We start from the raw sequence: 17,101 nt of genomic DNA, 5'->3' as shown, positions 1-17,101 counted from the left end.
CCAATGAAGTCTGTGTTGTTTTAACTAAATATATCAGAGCTTAGTTTTAAACAGATCTACTGTGCACAAATATGGTAAGGGAACCATATCCTAACCCAAAATCTTAGTCCTGTTTCCTGTCCTGGGAACAGATGTACCTAGTTTTAATTGATCTGACATAATGAAACTGTTAGATTTTCTATAGCAACAAGTTCATACCTCTTCATGCTTCATTTTTTTAAAAGTAGCGCTTTTATTCTACCCAATTATTTCGTAAGGTGACAATGAATGTCAAGGCGACAATCTTGAGTATCTGAAGAACAAGGAAACTCAAGTGTTGGTTTTGGTTTAAAAATATTTCGATAATGTACCTTCATGGACATGGGGGGAAAAAGAAACTAATTTTCCCATTAACTGTCTAACCATCAGAATTCTTTAAGATCTGTGCTATCCACTGTACCAAAGATATCAAATTCAGAATGTCTCGGTATCATTTCCTTATTTCTAAGTTAGGACCCACTTTATGTTCTATTTTGTAGCTGTTGCCTCCCCAGTTAGCAAGAAACAACACCAACAAAAACTACAGCTTGGAAACACAGATTTTTATGGTTGTAAAGCAGAAGAAAAGATTTTTTTCTAAGTCATTAGAAGAGTATGATTTTTTTAATTCACAAATTGACTATACTGGGTCACCTTTGAGTAATGGAAATCTGTTTAAACATTCTTTTGGCAATAGGGACCAGGCATTAGATCTTATTTCCAAGCTTTACCAGCTGGGTTTTGTCATTAACATTTATTAACAATCTAAGATATGGCTTTCCCTGTCTAATCCGTACTACACAAATGTTTTGTATGGCCCTCCAGAGGATTTTGCTGTGACAAATTACTGGCAGAGATTATAGCCCCGTGGCTATTGACCAGAAGCAATGTAAAATTAACATGGTACTAATCCAATTTAAACAAGAAGTTGCACAAACAATCCTCTGAACAAAAGCAGATAGAAGATTCCAATTTATATTTGAACACAATAAATGTGTTTTTAATAAAAAGTTCTAGAAAAAAATTGTATTTTCACACATATGAATTGTGCCTATTTGACGAAGTTATTAATTTTAATCCTGCAAAAACATTTAGTGGCAGAGCACAATGCAGCATGGTAATCACAAAGGCTCTTGCATTTCTTCTTAAGTCGTCTGTAGAACATCAGTGATTCCTAGTGACCTCAAAGTTTGTTTACAGTATTGTTTCCAAAGCAGAAAGTTTGTGGGATAAGGAACAGAATTAGTCTGCAAGGAGGATCACTGTACTCGAAAGAACGGGACTATTTTCCTGAAGAAAGACTTTAGAGTTGAACCAGTAATGTAACATTGTTTACGTCTTAATACATAGAGTAACTCCAAGGGGAGCATCTGACTTTTGTGGTGACAGCCGCTCTGTTAGGAGGAACAAATAGCCAAAAATCACTTTGCCCAATGGTTTTTAGGCAGGAGGGTAGAAAATACACAGGAAGAAAGGATAAACGGAAAAGAATGAATGAAATGGGGAAAAGCAAGAAGACAGCAAAAGTGTACAAGGATGCCTGTAAAAGAAAGGGAGGGGCCAAAAGGGCAGCCTTTTCGTGACAATTATAATGAAATCTTGTTGCAGTAATCAAGGCATTTCCTTTGGAGAAACAAGTCCTCACTAATCAACAGCTAATACTTTTCCACCTTTTCATTACTGATTTTAGAAATGCCTTTTAATTCATTACCATTCTGAGTCTCTGAGCCTCCACCATATAACTTTTCTTCAGCAGCAGGCACCATCTTCCACCCCTTCCCCATCTACTTTGGGTTTTAAGACTGGAAATGCTTTCAAATCTAATAGTAGTATTTGGAATGCTGTCTTTGAAACATTTCTCCCTTAGCTTTGAGGGACAAAATACACTGAGAAGCCCGTTGTCCTCTTATTTTTTCTAACACGTCCTGTGTGTTATGTAGGCTCTAACTGCATTTGCACTTTTCACCACCCTGCTAGAGCCCGGGTTATCAGTCCTCCAAATTGGACAGAGGATTCCCAAGGGGTAGGGGACACTGCTCTGTGTACAGCACAGGGTAGCTCTGTGCCACGGTACCCCAGGCTCTCAGTATTAAGCACATGCTGACAGATGAGTACAGAATGACCGACTCAATGCACTCTCCTCTCTTAATATGCCAGCTTGAGGAAGCTCTCCTCCTGACACTCAGCTTTATCTGCACATTCAGGTATTTTTTTCCTTCTATACAGTTTTCTAAAGAACAGCTATAAAACTATCATGTAAATACAAAGTATTGTTATTACTCAAACTATATCCTGCCTGCTTCCCTATTGCTATTACTATATAACCACATCCACAGCTACCTGAGACTTAAAAAATCTGAAATTGTTGTTGGCTACTCTTTGTTAGAACATGTAGTCACAACTCCCTCCAATGTTTTTCTGTTTCAAAAATATCCATAGCTCTTAACCAATTAGATCCCTGCTAGTTATTGACTAAAATCAATAACACTGCACACTAGTTTTAGCAGTTACCATGTATCATATCCAATGTACCAAACACTGTATTAAATACTGTATAAACCACTCATTCAATGCTTGGAACAACCTGTAATGAGAAATTAGTCTCCTGGTTTGTATGGTGAACAAAAATCAAAAGCAATTACCCAAGTCACAGAGGGTAGTTAAGAGGTACAACCAAATTCATTCAGCTCACCTCTCAGGACTCCAATGTCAGGTTCTAAAACCACCATGTGTGCCACCTCTGAGACAATTCGGATCCTGTTACTTTTAACAACTACTCTAAACACATTATTTCCTTGCTCCCAATTCCTCAGGACTCCCCCTCTTTGTACCCTATGTAACCTAAGTAACTCGGCATCATGACTTTAGCTTCTTCCCACTCAAAGTCACTCATTCTTTTCATCAGAGCTTGTCCATCTCACAGTCAGTGATGTCATTTCCCTGGCTGGGATGTGCCACACCAAGCATGCCTCAGTACTTTGTCAAAAATCCCTAAGGCTTTCCCTGGCATACTTTCTTCTTGAAATTCTTGAATTATTTGGCTTCTATGCAATAAAAAGATAATGATATAAAGGGTAAAGAGCCTGGGCTCCAGTCTGATGGCTCCAAAGCTTGCTGGCTGCCTTGCTCATGATCTGTGTGAGCAGGTGCACCTGACTTAACTGCTCTAAGTCTCAGTGTCTTTCATCTGAAAAATGGAAATAAAATCACCAGATCCAGAGGGATCTTGGTTAGGATTAAATGACATCAAGTGGGGAACTGGGAATCACAGTCATGATCACCCTCTTGCTCTCTAGCTGCTGCCTCTAACCAGCTCTCATTCCATTCTTCTGGAAACCAGAATGCTCAGTTCTGGCCACCACAGCTTAAATTCTCACCTCTGCAAGGGAGTCTTTCCTCTCTTCTTCAGCCCAATCATCCTCCCCACACCAGATCCATTCTTCTGACTGCTTGTTCACTTTCTCTCTGCAAAAGTTACAATGTCCAACTTTGCAAGTCCTATCGCCTTCTCGTCTTAATACTGGAAAACTCTTTTCCAGGCAGTAAAGCTTGAACCTTTGGCATCATCTTTGACTTTCTACTCTGCATTATCATCAGGTAGCCTGTGCTATGCATAATCTACCAAAACCATGTTTTTTTGGTTTTTGCTGTAATTTACAAGAATCTGTGTGTCCTGTTCCCACTGAAGTTCCAGTCCTTATCCCCCAAAATGTTCTCTACAATGGGTCCTCCTCTGTGGTCCAAGTATAGTCTCTGCTTTCCAACATCATGCCTGTTTGCCACAATCATTTCATCAGTTTTATTTCCAACATTTCCCTCACTAACTGTCCTAAATAACAACCCACTCACTGGAGATCTATCTCAACTACCTCCTCTTCCACAGCACCTTTCTTGAGTGCAATTAAATATATATACTTTCCCCTCCTGATTACTCCTGATTACTCTGGATGGATTAGGGCTCTTACTCCTAAATATAAATGTTGTACTTGTGATTTTCTTCCCTATTACTAAATTGCAAGCTCCCTGAGGGAAAGACTTCAGTTTTACATTCATCTATCAATCTAGGGCAGTAGCTTGAATGCAGGAGACCTGCAGTTACATTCATCTATCCTTAGTACTGTGAACTTTTATAAACTAGTCACTTTGTGTAATCTCAGCTCTTCCATGAGCTCTGTTAAAGCAAACTGTATTAGTTCTTCTCCTGCGGTCTTCTACATAACTCTCTATGAGGGCAGGAAGCGATTAGTACAATACCACAAAGATGTTTAATAGCATTTGATGGTCATGGAGACAGATGAAAAGAAGAGAAATGTGAAAGGTCCTATGTGCCAAATTTCATTCAGAATAAAAGTGACCATTCAAGGAAAGGCAAAAGTTAGAATAAGCTAACCATTACTGACCCTTAAAATTGTTAGGACAAGTAGGCTGGATTCTAAAAAACCTTGCTCACATTTTATTTGATCTTACCCCAAAATAAGATTAATTTCTCCTGAGCCTTACGGCATTTGTTATCAAGGAATAGGAAGGAAGGGGAAAAAAGTAATTTAAGAAGCCAAAAAAAAAAAAAAAAAAAAAAGGCATTCAGGAAACTATCACTTTTTAAACTCTTGAAAAATTAAATTATGCAAATCTGTGATTTCTTTTCTCTACTAAATAAATGTCTTAGGAATAACATTTAAAATAAGCTGTTACAGTGGAAGATATGTTAAAATTTTTCAGCTATTCCTGAAGTTCTCTCCTAAAATGTACTTTCAGTGGAAGGAATACTAAGAGAAAAAAAAAAAATGGCCATCTTATAAGTCAAAGTAAAAGAAATTAATCCCAATTTTCTGGGAACGATAGTTGGCAACTTAAGGGAAAAAAAAAAAAAGACTTAATTTTTTTATTAAAAAAATGTCTTTTAAAAAGACCCTAAACTCCTACTGTCAGAAATAGCCCAGGAGATTGAAATGTATGCATTTGAACATACGAGATACTGCCAAATACACGTACTTGTAAAGAATCAAGGGAAAAAGACATAAAAAGAACAATCCATCATCAGCTATAAACTACATACCTGTTTAAGTCTGGCAAGTTCTTTCAAAGCTCGTCCCCACTGCTGCTTGTAATGCAGTTTAGACTTAGTTGCAGATTCCAACTTCCTTTCAAGTTCAACCTAACAGTGATTAAAATCGTATCAAGTGAAACACTATACCACTGTGTACAATCACTGAAAGATAATATATACAAAGAGTCTGGCTTAAGAAAAGAGTTTATATAGTGTAACATACGACATCATCTAAAACTGTTATATAATTTACTATAAATATTATGGCACATGAACATTTTCTTGTTTAAAATATAGTCGTATTTTTACTGCCTAACAGCCTATACTAAAAGGAACCGAATCAGTCTTAACCTCCAGACAGTTACTATAAATGTATTAAAACGTATATAGAGTGAAAAACAAATTCACTTTTTACAAAAAGCAGTTCTTACTGTTAGCATTCCAATTCAGCTGGCACTCTAAATCTAAGAAACCACGTTCTTCCTTTTGGAGTCCTATCATGACATGGAACTTGGTCTTATAACAAAAAGAGCGAGCAGAGATACTTTTCTAACTATATTTTGGCAAGAATCAGAGAATGCTGAAAACAGTGAAATGTTTTATCAGAAAGCAATTTACTAAGAAAGAGTACAAAGTGAAAAATATTTTAAGAATGTTAAAATAAACCCAAGAGTTGGAAAAATAATGCTCCTAATAACACTCATCTAACTTTTATTTTCTATTTTTCCTCAAATATATAAAGAAAAACATGAAAGTGATTCCATTAAAGAAATGGTTATTTATACTTGCAGCAGGCAATCTGTTGTGCATGAACTGAAGCCAACTTGGCTATGTTCTGGAATGTACTCTCTCAGTGTTTCAAACCAAGTACCAAACAAACTCATGAAGCCAACAGACAGTTTTAGTATTTAAGTGATAATGTAATAATATGCCTGAATTACAGTAAAATACTGTGACTCTAAACAGGTCTAAGTTTTTTATATCAAGTCTAGTTTTTCCCATACACACAACTCATGTTTTGCAGGAAAACAAACCAAAGGCACTCTCCCACAATTCAAACTCCAGAAAACTTATATGAAAATAAAATGAAAGGAAAAGCTGATTGCCAAATTCCCTTCACAAAAGACCAGAACATTCTCTGCAGTAATATATGACTTCATGGAGTCAAGGTCTTTTCTGCTTTACAAATCCCTGGTGCTTAGATATAAAGGTGTTGACATTTCACAACTAGACTGAGATGTCTTAAGTTGAATAATACTCTGAGATTATCAAAGATGATCTCTTCTACTTACTCCTCACAGATTTATACATATGACTTGGTAATTTAACAATAGGGCATTGGTGAGAGGACTAGCAACAATCTTTTTACAGCTCTGAGATAAAAGGGTAGTATTTAATTATAAAAGCGATCATGTCCATGGGTCTCAGAGAAGGTGTAGTAGTCTGGATGGGCCTAAGGATGAGGATGAAGCCAGAGGGATCATGTATATACCGGGGAAGGGCTCAACAAAGAAAGCAGGGCAGGTTTTAACAGTTTTGCCATAATTAGCAAAATAAGTCCCATTTGCGTAAGTTATTCACACTTAAATTAAAAAATTGTCGTTAGCAAATTTCAGATACAAATCTCACTTCTAATTCATTCCTTTGGCCTAATCAAGATTCCTACCTTTATTTTTTTTTTAAGAATTCAAGTGCCTCTGTGATTCTAATGGCTACAGATAGGATATAATTCCAGGGCATTCACAGACCTCCTGTTAAGATGTCTCACTGTGAGTAGGTGTGAAGCTTGGGCTCACCTGTACACTTATGTCATGAGCCAAGTTACAGATCTCTGACCTCCGGCTCTGCGCCTCCGAGCACAGGCAGAAAGCACAGATCCATGCTTGCTGATACCCCCATTGTCCTGCTTCTGTGCCCATTGCTCTTGTTCTCTACTAGACAGATGGCACTGGCTTTGTCCCTGATTGTCCTACTCCCCAGTTCCAATCTGTTGCAAGTAACTCCAGAGTGCCCCCTGGAAGAATGTGACAGTTTTATTCTTTTACATTCATGCCATTTCCTTAACCCATGTTCTTCTTCTCTTCTTGGGTCTCCTCAGCCTCAACTCTTTCCTCTCTGCACATCGCACCTTACTCTCTGCCAGAAAAAAAATCGACTGTGGCTACTACTCACCTGTAGTCTTGAGCCTCCACTCCTCAGCCTATGTTTCAAGGTGTTCCAGAATTTCACTTCTGTCCTGTTTCCTGGGTATTCCTCAAGAGAAAACCGTCTCCTCTAGGCCCCAAGCTGGTGTCCTGTAGACCACCTTCCCTGCCCCATCGACTTCCTGAGCCAGATACTTCTTTTTCTACTCTGCTTACTTAAAATGTTAAGCTTCAGGCTCAGCTATCCCCCCAGGAAGCTGTCTTTTAAAACTACTGTTTTCTATATTGCCAAGAGTTCCTGTTACATGCCCTGGTGTTTGATTACATACAATCACTTATGGCTCTTTGCGTCCTCTCCCCAATTTTATTGCATACTTTCTGAAAATGAAGAGAATATGCTTTTTCTCTTTCTCTCTTTTCTCCCCTCACCCTTCCCTTTGCCTTAAGACTGGGATGGATGGGATGCCAAATACTCTTAAAGCAGAAAATTTCAGGGCTTATCTTCAACTTCAGTCTGCCCTACTAAATCATGTTTTCTATATTTCATTAATTTAAAAGAGTTATTTTTAAGCCATCTAAGAGTCATTCCTACCAAAAAGCAAATTATAAACTATTACTGACTTCTTACATAACAAACGGAATCAGGAATATTTGGTAAAACTGTATCTTTATTTTTATACCATTTCTGTGAAAATGGAAGTATTTCTTCTACACTGAAGACAGTAATCAGAAAAGAAAAAGTTCTCACTCAGCCAGAAGTTACAGATGGAATCAGATACTTTTTCACTATGTCTTTCTTTTTGTGCTTTTAGGTTTTGTCATTACCTAGAAATAAGAAATAAGATTCTGCCCTCTTCTGGCTCCAAAAAAATTTACCAAGAATTTTCACAAAAGCTGAGAAGCCTTGTTTTACTGAACACTTAAACATGCTGGATGAATCCGTTAGGTCTGGTTCAGGGGCAGCTGCATTAGTCATTTTTCTCCCCCTTGCTCTTAACAAATTCATGGCATTGTTTAAACTTCTAATATGTTGAGTGATTTTTACCTTCTTGGTAGAAGTATAGTTGGAAAAAATGGGTTTTGAAAATGACTTAAAATGTATTTCTAAGGTTGAAAGTATCAAGTTTATATTCAGAAAAAATAATGCTTCTGTTCTGAGATTAGTAGTCTCTGAGAGTAAAACAATAAAATGAAAATACTCTCTGACACCTGTGCTAAGAGGGCTTGTGAGAATGGCTGAGACACTGTGCGCTTCAGCGATCTTTGGGAGGTACCACAGAATTCAGAATTGTAAACCCGGAAACAGTTGAACACTTGTTTTTATCAAAAGAGAGGCTGAAAATCTCCAGCTGGATTCAAATTCACTGGTAGACAAATTAACAGGCCAAAAACTCAAATGGAGAAATGGAAAGACTGTCCAGATATGTAAGAAACAGAATCAACCAGGCTTGGCAGTCAAGTCCATGTGGGGTAAGAAGAGGAACCAAAGATAGCTCGGCCCTGGACAGGCCACAGAAACATTTAATGAGTTCAGAAATAGCAGAATAATACCCACTTCAACTCTTTCTTTTTTTTTTTAACCACAGTCTAATTCTTGTGTCCGACTTTTCTATGTAGTCACCCTTTCTGCCTCTTAAATAGTGTCTCTTTTTCCCAAGAAAAACTCTTTCATGGTCCACTCATCCCCTCCTCTCTTAAAGCTAAATTTCTTCCTGCTGTAATTTTTTTTTTTTTTTTTAACAGTGTGAGGCCTCTGGGTTAGTTTGCTGTTTTTTCAATGCCAAACTTTTTAATAAGCCACTGTAATATGGCTTTTTCAAAGTTAATGATTTCTTACCTGACAAGCCCATGGCCCTTCCTCCACCATTCTTGACTTGCCCTTGATGAGATAGGACCTCTACCCTCTTTTTTTCAAAAATCCTCCTCTTCTGGCACTGCACTAGACTAAATCTTTTTAGCCTCCTTCTCTGACTCTTCTCTTCTGTCCCTGAGGCCATACGTCCCCCTAGATGTTCAGGGGTTCTTCCTAAATATACCTCAGCCCCCATTGTATCTGCATCTAAAGTGGCTTCTTTATGCCCCTGACTCCCCAACCTGGAGGTCTAGCCCTTTTCTCTCTTCCCTACTGTCCTTCTCATTTTTAACCACTCAGTTAACTGCTCCACTTCATTTTTCTGTTAGCATCTCAAATGTAGTATGTCTAGAATCATAATTCTCTACAAGAGGCACTTCCTCAAAAAGTTCTTCTTGAAAATTCTTCACTTTATTGACATCCATTAAGCCAATCTGATAAAGTTAAGTAATCTCTGACTTTTCTTACCAGATGAAATACAAATTCTCTAACTTACCATCTAAGGTCTTCCCCCTCTCCCACCCATAGGGCCAAAAATTCCACTTACAGCATTCTCTTATCAGTCTCATTTTTATTTTGAAACTACAACCATAATGACCCAATAGTCAAGCTATTACTCAGATATGCAATAGACTCTCTAACCTTTCTACTTGGCTTAAATACCTCTTCTTAGAATCTCCTTCCCCATATATTCACCCATTAAAAGGTCATGTGTCCTTTAGGTTGCATATCCAGTCTCATTTCGTAGTTACACTTCACATGTTGATTTCAGGAGAAGTAGCTTTGTTTCCCCTTTGCATTTGTGGCTCTTTGTAAGAGAAAGTTAGATGGTATCAGCCATCATCTACTTTTAACCTTAACTATCTAGGTAAGTTCCCTGCCTCTTTGTATGACCGGTCATTTACCTGACTCTATCCTAAATGTTTTCTAATCATTCAGAATAGCATTTAGCACAATGTCAAAGATCGTATATCTTTGCTGGGTAATGAAAAATCAGTTCGGTCCATGGGCATCCTACCAAGAAACCAGAAATCACTACAGCTCTTTAAAACAGATTAACTCAATACAGGGGACTGGTGATACAGGTCATGGAAAAGCAGAAATGCCAGAGGGTATAGGGTAAGGCCTCTCAATGATTAGCAGCATCAGCCTGGGCCAGGCATTACAGAAGGAAGTACCAGGAGTAGCAGTTCTTACTATCTAGAACCTAGAAACAAGGCTTGTCTAGGGAGCCAGAGTACAGTGGGGAGTGCGCAAGGCAAGCTAAAGAGAAGGGCTGTCAGGCAAGAGAGGGAACCATAAAAAAAAAGCATGCCCACTACTGGAGAAAATTACAAAAGCACAGAGATAAAGACACAGACAGCAAAAAGTGACCCTAGCATCTTCCCAACTTCCATCTCCCAATTTTCTGAAAGTGCCCCCTAGTGGCCTTTAACTTCGAGAGCTTATTTTCTTATTTACAACCTGTGTCATTTTCTTATATAGGCTGAATCTTCTCAGTAACACCTAAAGAACATCAAACGATAAAATGCAAGATTGTATACTGTCAGATTAGGTTGTCTGTTGGACTTTACACATTTTTTAATGCCTAGAACCAGAACATACTCCCTGTTACTGGAGAATCCCCATATAAATAGATATAAATAGAGGCAAGACCTGGCTTACAACCACAGGAAACAAAAAAGGATGGGTATCACATCTTCCAGGCTAAGAGGAGAGTGCGGATTTGTAATGATGCTGAGTCTACAGGGTAGTGAGAGAGAGCATTCACAACAGCAAGACCAGCACCAGAATCAGGAGATACAGAAATTTAGGGACACAGCAGTGACAGCAGCAGGAACAGATGTTTTTGTGGAAGGACAGAAGATGCCCTACTTCCCCCACTTCTTGCTCCTATCTTAAAACTTGTTCTTTATCCTTCCTGAAAGTTTCACGGATTCCTTTATTCTTACAGTTAGTCACATCTGTGATAATGCAAACAACTACCCGTTACAGTATAAGCTATAGCTGATAAAACTGATAAAAGAAATTCAAGTACTGACAAATGTCACGTGTCTAGAATTCTGTTCTTAATTGACATCAGAATACTACAGTGAAACGTTGTTTTATAGTCAAATAATACTTACTGATTTTATAAATTATTAGAATTGGTTAAATTGCCATAATCTGACATGAGTACCTTTTCTAAGGTGAGAAGATTGATTTCAGACTGTAGGCGGATTTCTGGTTTGTTGCTTTGCTGATCCTTGAACTGATGAAACTCTTTTTCCAAAATCTTATACTTATTTTCAGCATCATTAAGCTGTATATTAAGAAAAAAAAAGTATTATAGGCTTTAAATAAAACCAGTATGCTAAGTTCAATAGTACAGAATTCAAGTGTCATTTTTTAAAGCATGTTTATAGTAGAAAATTTAGAAAATCCCCGAAATATGAGAAAAGTTAAGATACAAAAACCTAAGAGTATGAAATTTGTTATAAAACCAGTATCACAAGAACATTTTTGTTAAACTTTAAATGGCAAATGAAATTCACTTTATAAAAATACTGATACCACATACTTGAAATGTCACATGTAAGAAAATATTGTGCATTTTACATACACCAGATAATTATGGATGAAAACAAGCTTTTAGTGCAGTATTTTTCTTATTATTTGAAGCTCTAAGAACTTCATTATTCAAATACTATTACAACTTAAAATCATTTCAAGAGTATTTGGCCCAATACTTTAATTTTTGTGGCTAAGAAATTTGAGGGTTACAGAAGCTCAATGACTGTGGCAGTGCCTAAAAGCTAGTCAGTAGCAGAAGCATGAGTAGCATCCAGACATTTTCAACCCTAGAACAATGCTCTGATGAAAGCAGGCACTTTATTAAATTTAGAAAGAGACCACCTTGACTCAAGTCTATATATAACTCCTCTTAGAACAGTTTCAGAACTACCAAAAAAACCCCTCCAAAAAAAAAAATAGGATATAATGATGTTCTTTTCAAATCTGGATTTTTTTTTTAATCAAATGCATACAAGCACTGTTAAAGAAGCCTTCCAAAAACATGTAACACTATGACTACTAATCTTTAGATAAACCCATTTATCTTATCGCTACGACATGACTTACCTGTATTTGAAATACTGAGAAAATGTAAGACAGAAATGGAACTTAAAATTATCAATAATAAATTCTTATTTCATGCCAGTAAATACAAATAATTATAATTAGGATTTATGTTGCATCTTTAGGTAATGATATATTCTATTAACTGAAAATTCTTCATATGTCTGAAGGTTACCTCTTGGAATATCCAAATTTCTACTTTTTAATTTGAATAAGAACCGTCCTCAAGCATCTCTGTCACATTTATTTGTTTTAGCTTTTGTTTAAAAGACTTCATATTTGGTATTTTTTCCACCATGCAGAGATAATTACTGTGGCTCCAATCAGGTTTTACAGAAAGTAAGCTATGAGGCATAATAGGCTCTTTTTCTTTTGCTAAATGGTCCATAAACAACATTGATGGAGTTGTGGGATCTGCTTTTTATATAATGGAATACAGATACTTGATCATCTTTCACTGACGGTGTCTTTTTGTCATTTGTTCCTGTCTGGTTAGAACTGTGTTAAGTATACAGAATCTGGTTCTGAGTAAGGGCCTAGAATGTTGTATATAAAATATGAAATGTTCCCAGTAAAGCGCTTAGGGATTTTAGCATCCCAGAAATATGTGCTGCCCCCCAGCTCCTTCCACTCCCCAGCTGGGTTTCTCCCAAGGTCTTAGACTTTATTTTAGGAGTGCCTGGGGTAATTTTTGCTAAATTGCCAGCTCTTGCCACAAAGGTTCTTCCCACAAAGATGTAAGCTAATTATATCAGTCTGGGACAAGGTAGAAATAGGTTTTTTAAAAAAATCTCCTGGTGATTCTAATACATGTTAGAAGCCTCTGTTCTAGGAGGCTCGATCGTCCTAAGAAATGGAAGAAAGGAAGCACTACTGGTGAATCCTATCACGACTGCCCCCTTGTACAACTAAGTAATGTGACTTTATCTGGCCCTGAACAGTTATGGAAACTATTCTTCATGCCAGAATTTACTGAAGAGTTTGGAGGCATTGACCATACATATCTATTCTATGCTGAAATTTTTCAAGAAGGATAAACTTAATTTTTAACAGCTTGATCCTTCTTTTCTTTCCAGCAAGAATTTATTAAGCACTATTATGTATGTTCTGAAGGCTGGCTGGGCTCCAGGCATACAGATACAAACCAAAGGAGTTTTATGGAACTAACAATCTAATGCTGATCAGATTATCACGCTAATGAAAATTAAAACTAACTGCTAATACATCTACTAAAAACTCGATGGAGACTTAGAGAACAGGAGTCAGGGAAGATTGCTCTGGCTAAGTGATGCTTCAGCCTGAAACTCAGGGATGAGTACAGTTCACAAGGCTCAGAAAAAGCAGTACACACCAAGATCCTATGTAGGCCTGAGGACTCAAAGGAAACCCAGTGAGGTCAGAGAGCCTCGAGCAGAGGGGAAAGATGGGAGACCCAGCCAAAGAAGTCAGCTGGGTCCCAACTACGCAAAGGCTAAGAGGGCAAGATCCTAACTCTGATTTTTATCCTCAGAGCAATAAGATGATACTGGAGGATGTTAATGGAGGGTGTGAGGATTCCCCGAGTGTCAACATCACCCTGGCTGTAACAAGAACAGATGAGAGGGTCCATTACTGAAATGACACTTAGAGGACAGTCAGGTATGGACAGGAGTGTCAGGGTGAGTTTTCAATGCCTATGAGAGATCCAAGTAGAGGTCAAAATGCAATTGGTTAGCTGGATGGCTCTACCATGTCAAGGATATAAATGTGAAAGTCCCAGAGGTACACTGTGTCTCTGAAGCCATGGGTGCAAATAAGATTGTTTTGTATAAACTAAGTCCTGAGCTTGGAGAAAGCCCAACACTGAATGGCTAGAAAAAAGGAAAAGCAGCCTGCAAAGGAGCTTGAGGGGTGGCCAGAAAAGTAGAGGCACACCAGGAGAAGAGTGGCATGGAGGGTAAAAGACAATATATAAACATGAAGACAACAGTGTAGAAGCTGTCAGTAAGTTTGGGCAAGATGAGAAGTAAAAGGGATCTGCCACTGGGGGCTTCCCTGACACCTGGCTGGAAGGACAAGGCTGGGGTGTGGAGTGGCTGGGGTGGACAGGTGAGTGTAAGGGAAGGAGGGATGGGAGCACAGGCTATTCTCTCACCAACCCTGGTTCTTAACTAAATTTGGTTCAGTGACATATAATACTTTGGCCACAACGAAATTTAACAGAAAAAAATCTGGCGATCTACCTGAAATTTAGTTTCTTTCCATGTGAGTAATTATAAAGGAAGAGACCTGGTCCAAGTGTAGTTTTTGGCTTTGATTTAGGAAAACAGGATCTGACTTAAAGTATATCTGAATCTCAGTTGCAATCAATATGATAAGTTGGAATTACTGTGAATTTTGGGACCCTGTCAGTGAATGCAGATAAGCAAGCCCCTAGGGCTAACTGCTCTGAGAGGCCACCTGCTGCTGTAGACGGTGTTTATCCTCTTCCAGCTGTCTCATCTTTAACCTTTCTAGTTCAACCTGGTGAACACAGTCTTCTTTGGCCCTCCGGATGGAGTCCTGAAGTTCTTGCAGATTCCGTTCACGTTCTGATTTCAGTTCCTTTCTTTCTCTTTGAACCTGAGAACAAGTGTGTCTGTTAGAGGTCAGCTCACTCTTGGCTGCATTACACTGGTCAAGAGTCTGTTATCCTTATATACAGTCAAAAGTTTAGAATATTTACAAATTTATTTTCACATCCTTTTCCATTATTAAAAGGAGTGGTTAAGTATATACTGAAATCATACATTTTTAATCCATCATCATTTAATTTTAAAATACAATGTATATTCAAAATTCCATATATGGCTTGCATAAATTCAAATGAGAAGGCCCTAATCACTTAATATTCCTATTTGAATAAAACCTCAGCTTTGTGTTACCTAAGCAAATATGCCCAAGTTTCATTCCTTCCTTAGAAATTTCTTAGATTCTAGGGGTGCCTGGGTGGCTCAGTTGGTTAAGCATCCAACTCTTGGTTTCAGCTCAGATCCTGATCTCAGGGTGGTGAGATCAAGCCCTGTGCTAGGCTCCCTGCTCAGCAGGAAGTTTGCTTAAGGTTCTCTCTCCGTCTCCCCCTGCCCTGATCTTTACAAAAACACTGGGGCACCTAGGTAGCTCAGTTGGTTAAGCAGCCAACTCTTGACCTCAGGTCTTGAATGAAGGATTATAAATTCAAACCCTGCTAAAAACAAACAAAAAACAAAATTTCTTACATTCTGCCTAATAACATAGAAGGTGATTGAGCCTTAGTGTTGGAAACCATATATTTAAGGTCAAACATCTAAATCAATTTAGAAATTCCAGAAAATGTGTAAAGATTAGGTTAGAGAGATATGCTGAGAAAAATTCTGAGAAATACAGGTGGTTAGGGAAGGGGCATATAAACTTAATGTGGAAGGAATTCTATTTACTTTGAAATGACTTTTGTAATAATTTAAATAGACATTTAGAGTCAAATTTAATAAGACCTAACAAAATTGCTGACTAGACACAGCACTAAAAAAAGTTTTCATTCATCCTTTGGATCTAACCTTTAATGGGCAACAAAGAGGGATAATCCCTTTTTACTGAGAACGTCAGAACTTTAGGCCACTAAGCATGTGCTACACATTTTCTCTATTCTCTAGGTAGTACACCTGTCCTTCCTTCCCCATAATGGGAACGTTAACCAAAAATCTCTACCACAGCAGACGTCAAAGTTGGCTGAATAACATTTCAATTAACAGACACTTCACTGTCTATTCCTCACATTCTGACCTATTATTGAACAGCAGTTTTCTCCATCATGCCTACAAGACAATTTCCATGAAATGGATTTTACATGAGCATAAAGGAAAAATAATAGTATGTGCCTAGTATATGGATTCTGGGAAATGAAGACATACGACAGAGGAATACAGTTACCTCTGATTCTGCAAGGACAAGCTGCTGCTCTCGCTTCTCTAAGTCAATTAGGGTTTTTTGAAGTTTTCCTTCTAGAACAGTATATTCAGCCACCTAAAATAGAATAAAAGAAAAATTACCTTTCCCCCAAATTCAAAACATGAACAAATTCAACAATGCATACATTATAACTTACTGAAACAAAAAGATGTAGGAATAGTAAAATCATGAATTATATCCACCAATTCAAGGCAGAAATTCTTTCTAGTGCTCAAAGGAAGGAAGCCCATCTAGCCTCTGCCTGGATGCCTCTCCATTTCCTGAGGAAGCTCTTTCTCTCATGGGGCAATGAGACTACTAGTAAAATCCTATGTTCAGTCAACACTTAGAGCTCCTTAAAATCTGCCTTGGTCAATACTCCAGTATTCCTCTGACACCCCCCCCCCCCCCCGCGCCCCTTTATCACTTATACTCCTTTCCTAGAACACTGGTCAGTTTCAAGTCAGTCCTCCTCCTGGTTCAGATCTGATCCTTTCCTACAATTCCAATAACTGAGCTCATGATTACTTCTGAAGCCAGACTCCCTGCTTGGGACCCAAGCCTAGCACCCCAATTGCTATGGTCTGAAATCCTGCTCTGCCCTTTGACCCTGTGAGTCCCAATCAGAGTAAGAGGTCTGCTAGGTCAACCTACACAGGATGTAGGACTCTGACAGTTTATCTTTCATTTCTGATCATTTTTACTAGAACTTTCTGAACCACTTTTTCTGGTCTCACCAACTACTCTCCAGATCCCAGTCCTCATCCTAATCTTCTCTTTCCCACAGTCATTAAGACATTGGTTTGATGCTCCTGAATCATATTTGTATCCCTTAAACAGAAGGAAAATAAAAATCTGTCTTCACATATTTGAATCTGGTGATAGCCATCATGTATCCTCTTAGTGTTTTTTCTTCTCCAAGATAAATACAAGTTTTAGCTATTACTCACATATTAGGATTTCTACATCATCTAATAT

The 17,101-nt window shown here is 38.0% G+C and overlaps 1 protein-coding gene across 4 annotated transcripts in view; it reads right to left on the bottom strand.

The window, feature by feature from the left end:
• Window positions 1–17,101, bottom strand: part of CEP120 (centrosomal protein 120) — a 97,004-nt gene that overhangs the window by 16,922 nt on the left and 62,981 nt on the right. For all 4 annotated transcript variants that reach the window (XM_041761549.1, XM_041761551.1, XM_041761550.1 and 1 more), the window contains 4 exons: window positions 16,106–16,198; window positions 14,618–14,779; window positions 11,241–11,363; window positions 5,075–5,173 (listed from right to left, as the gene is read on the bottom strand). In XM_041761549.1, the coding sequence (XP_041617483.1) occupies window positions 5,075–5,173; window positions 11,241–11,363; window positions 14,618–14,779; window positions 16,106–16,198 (477 nt within the window). The remainder of the gene's footprint in view (window positions 1–5,074; window positions 5,174–11,240; window positions 11,364–14,617; window positions 14,780–16,105; window positions 16,199–17,101) is intronic.

Source organism: Vulpes lagopus, chromosome 7 (assembly GCF_018345385.1).
Source record: "Vulpes lagopus strain Blue_001 chromosome 7, ASM1834538v1, whole genome shotgun sequence".
In the NCBI taxonomy this organism is placed as follows: domain Eukaryota; kingdom Metazoa; phylum Chordata; class Mammalia; order Carnivora; family Canidae; genus Vulpes; species Vulpes lagopus.
Note: the sequence above shows the minus strand (reverse complement) of the source record. Positions and strands in the feature narration are given on the sequence as shown.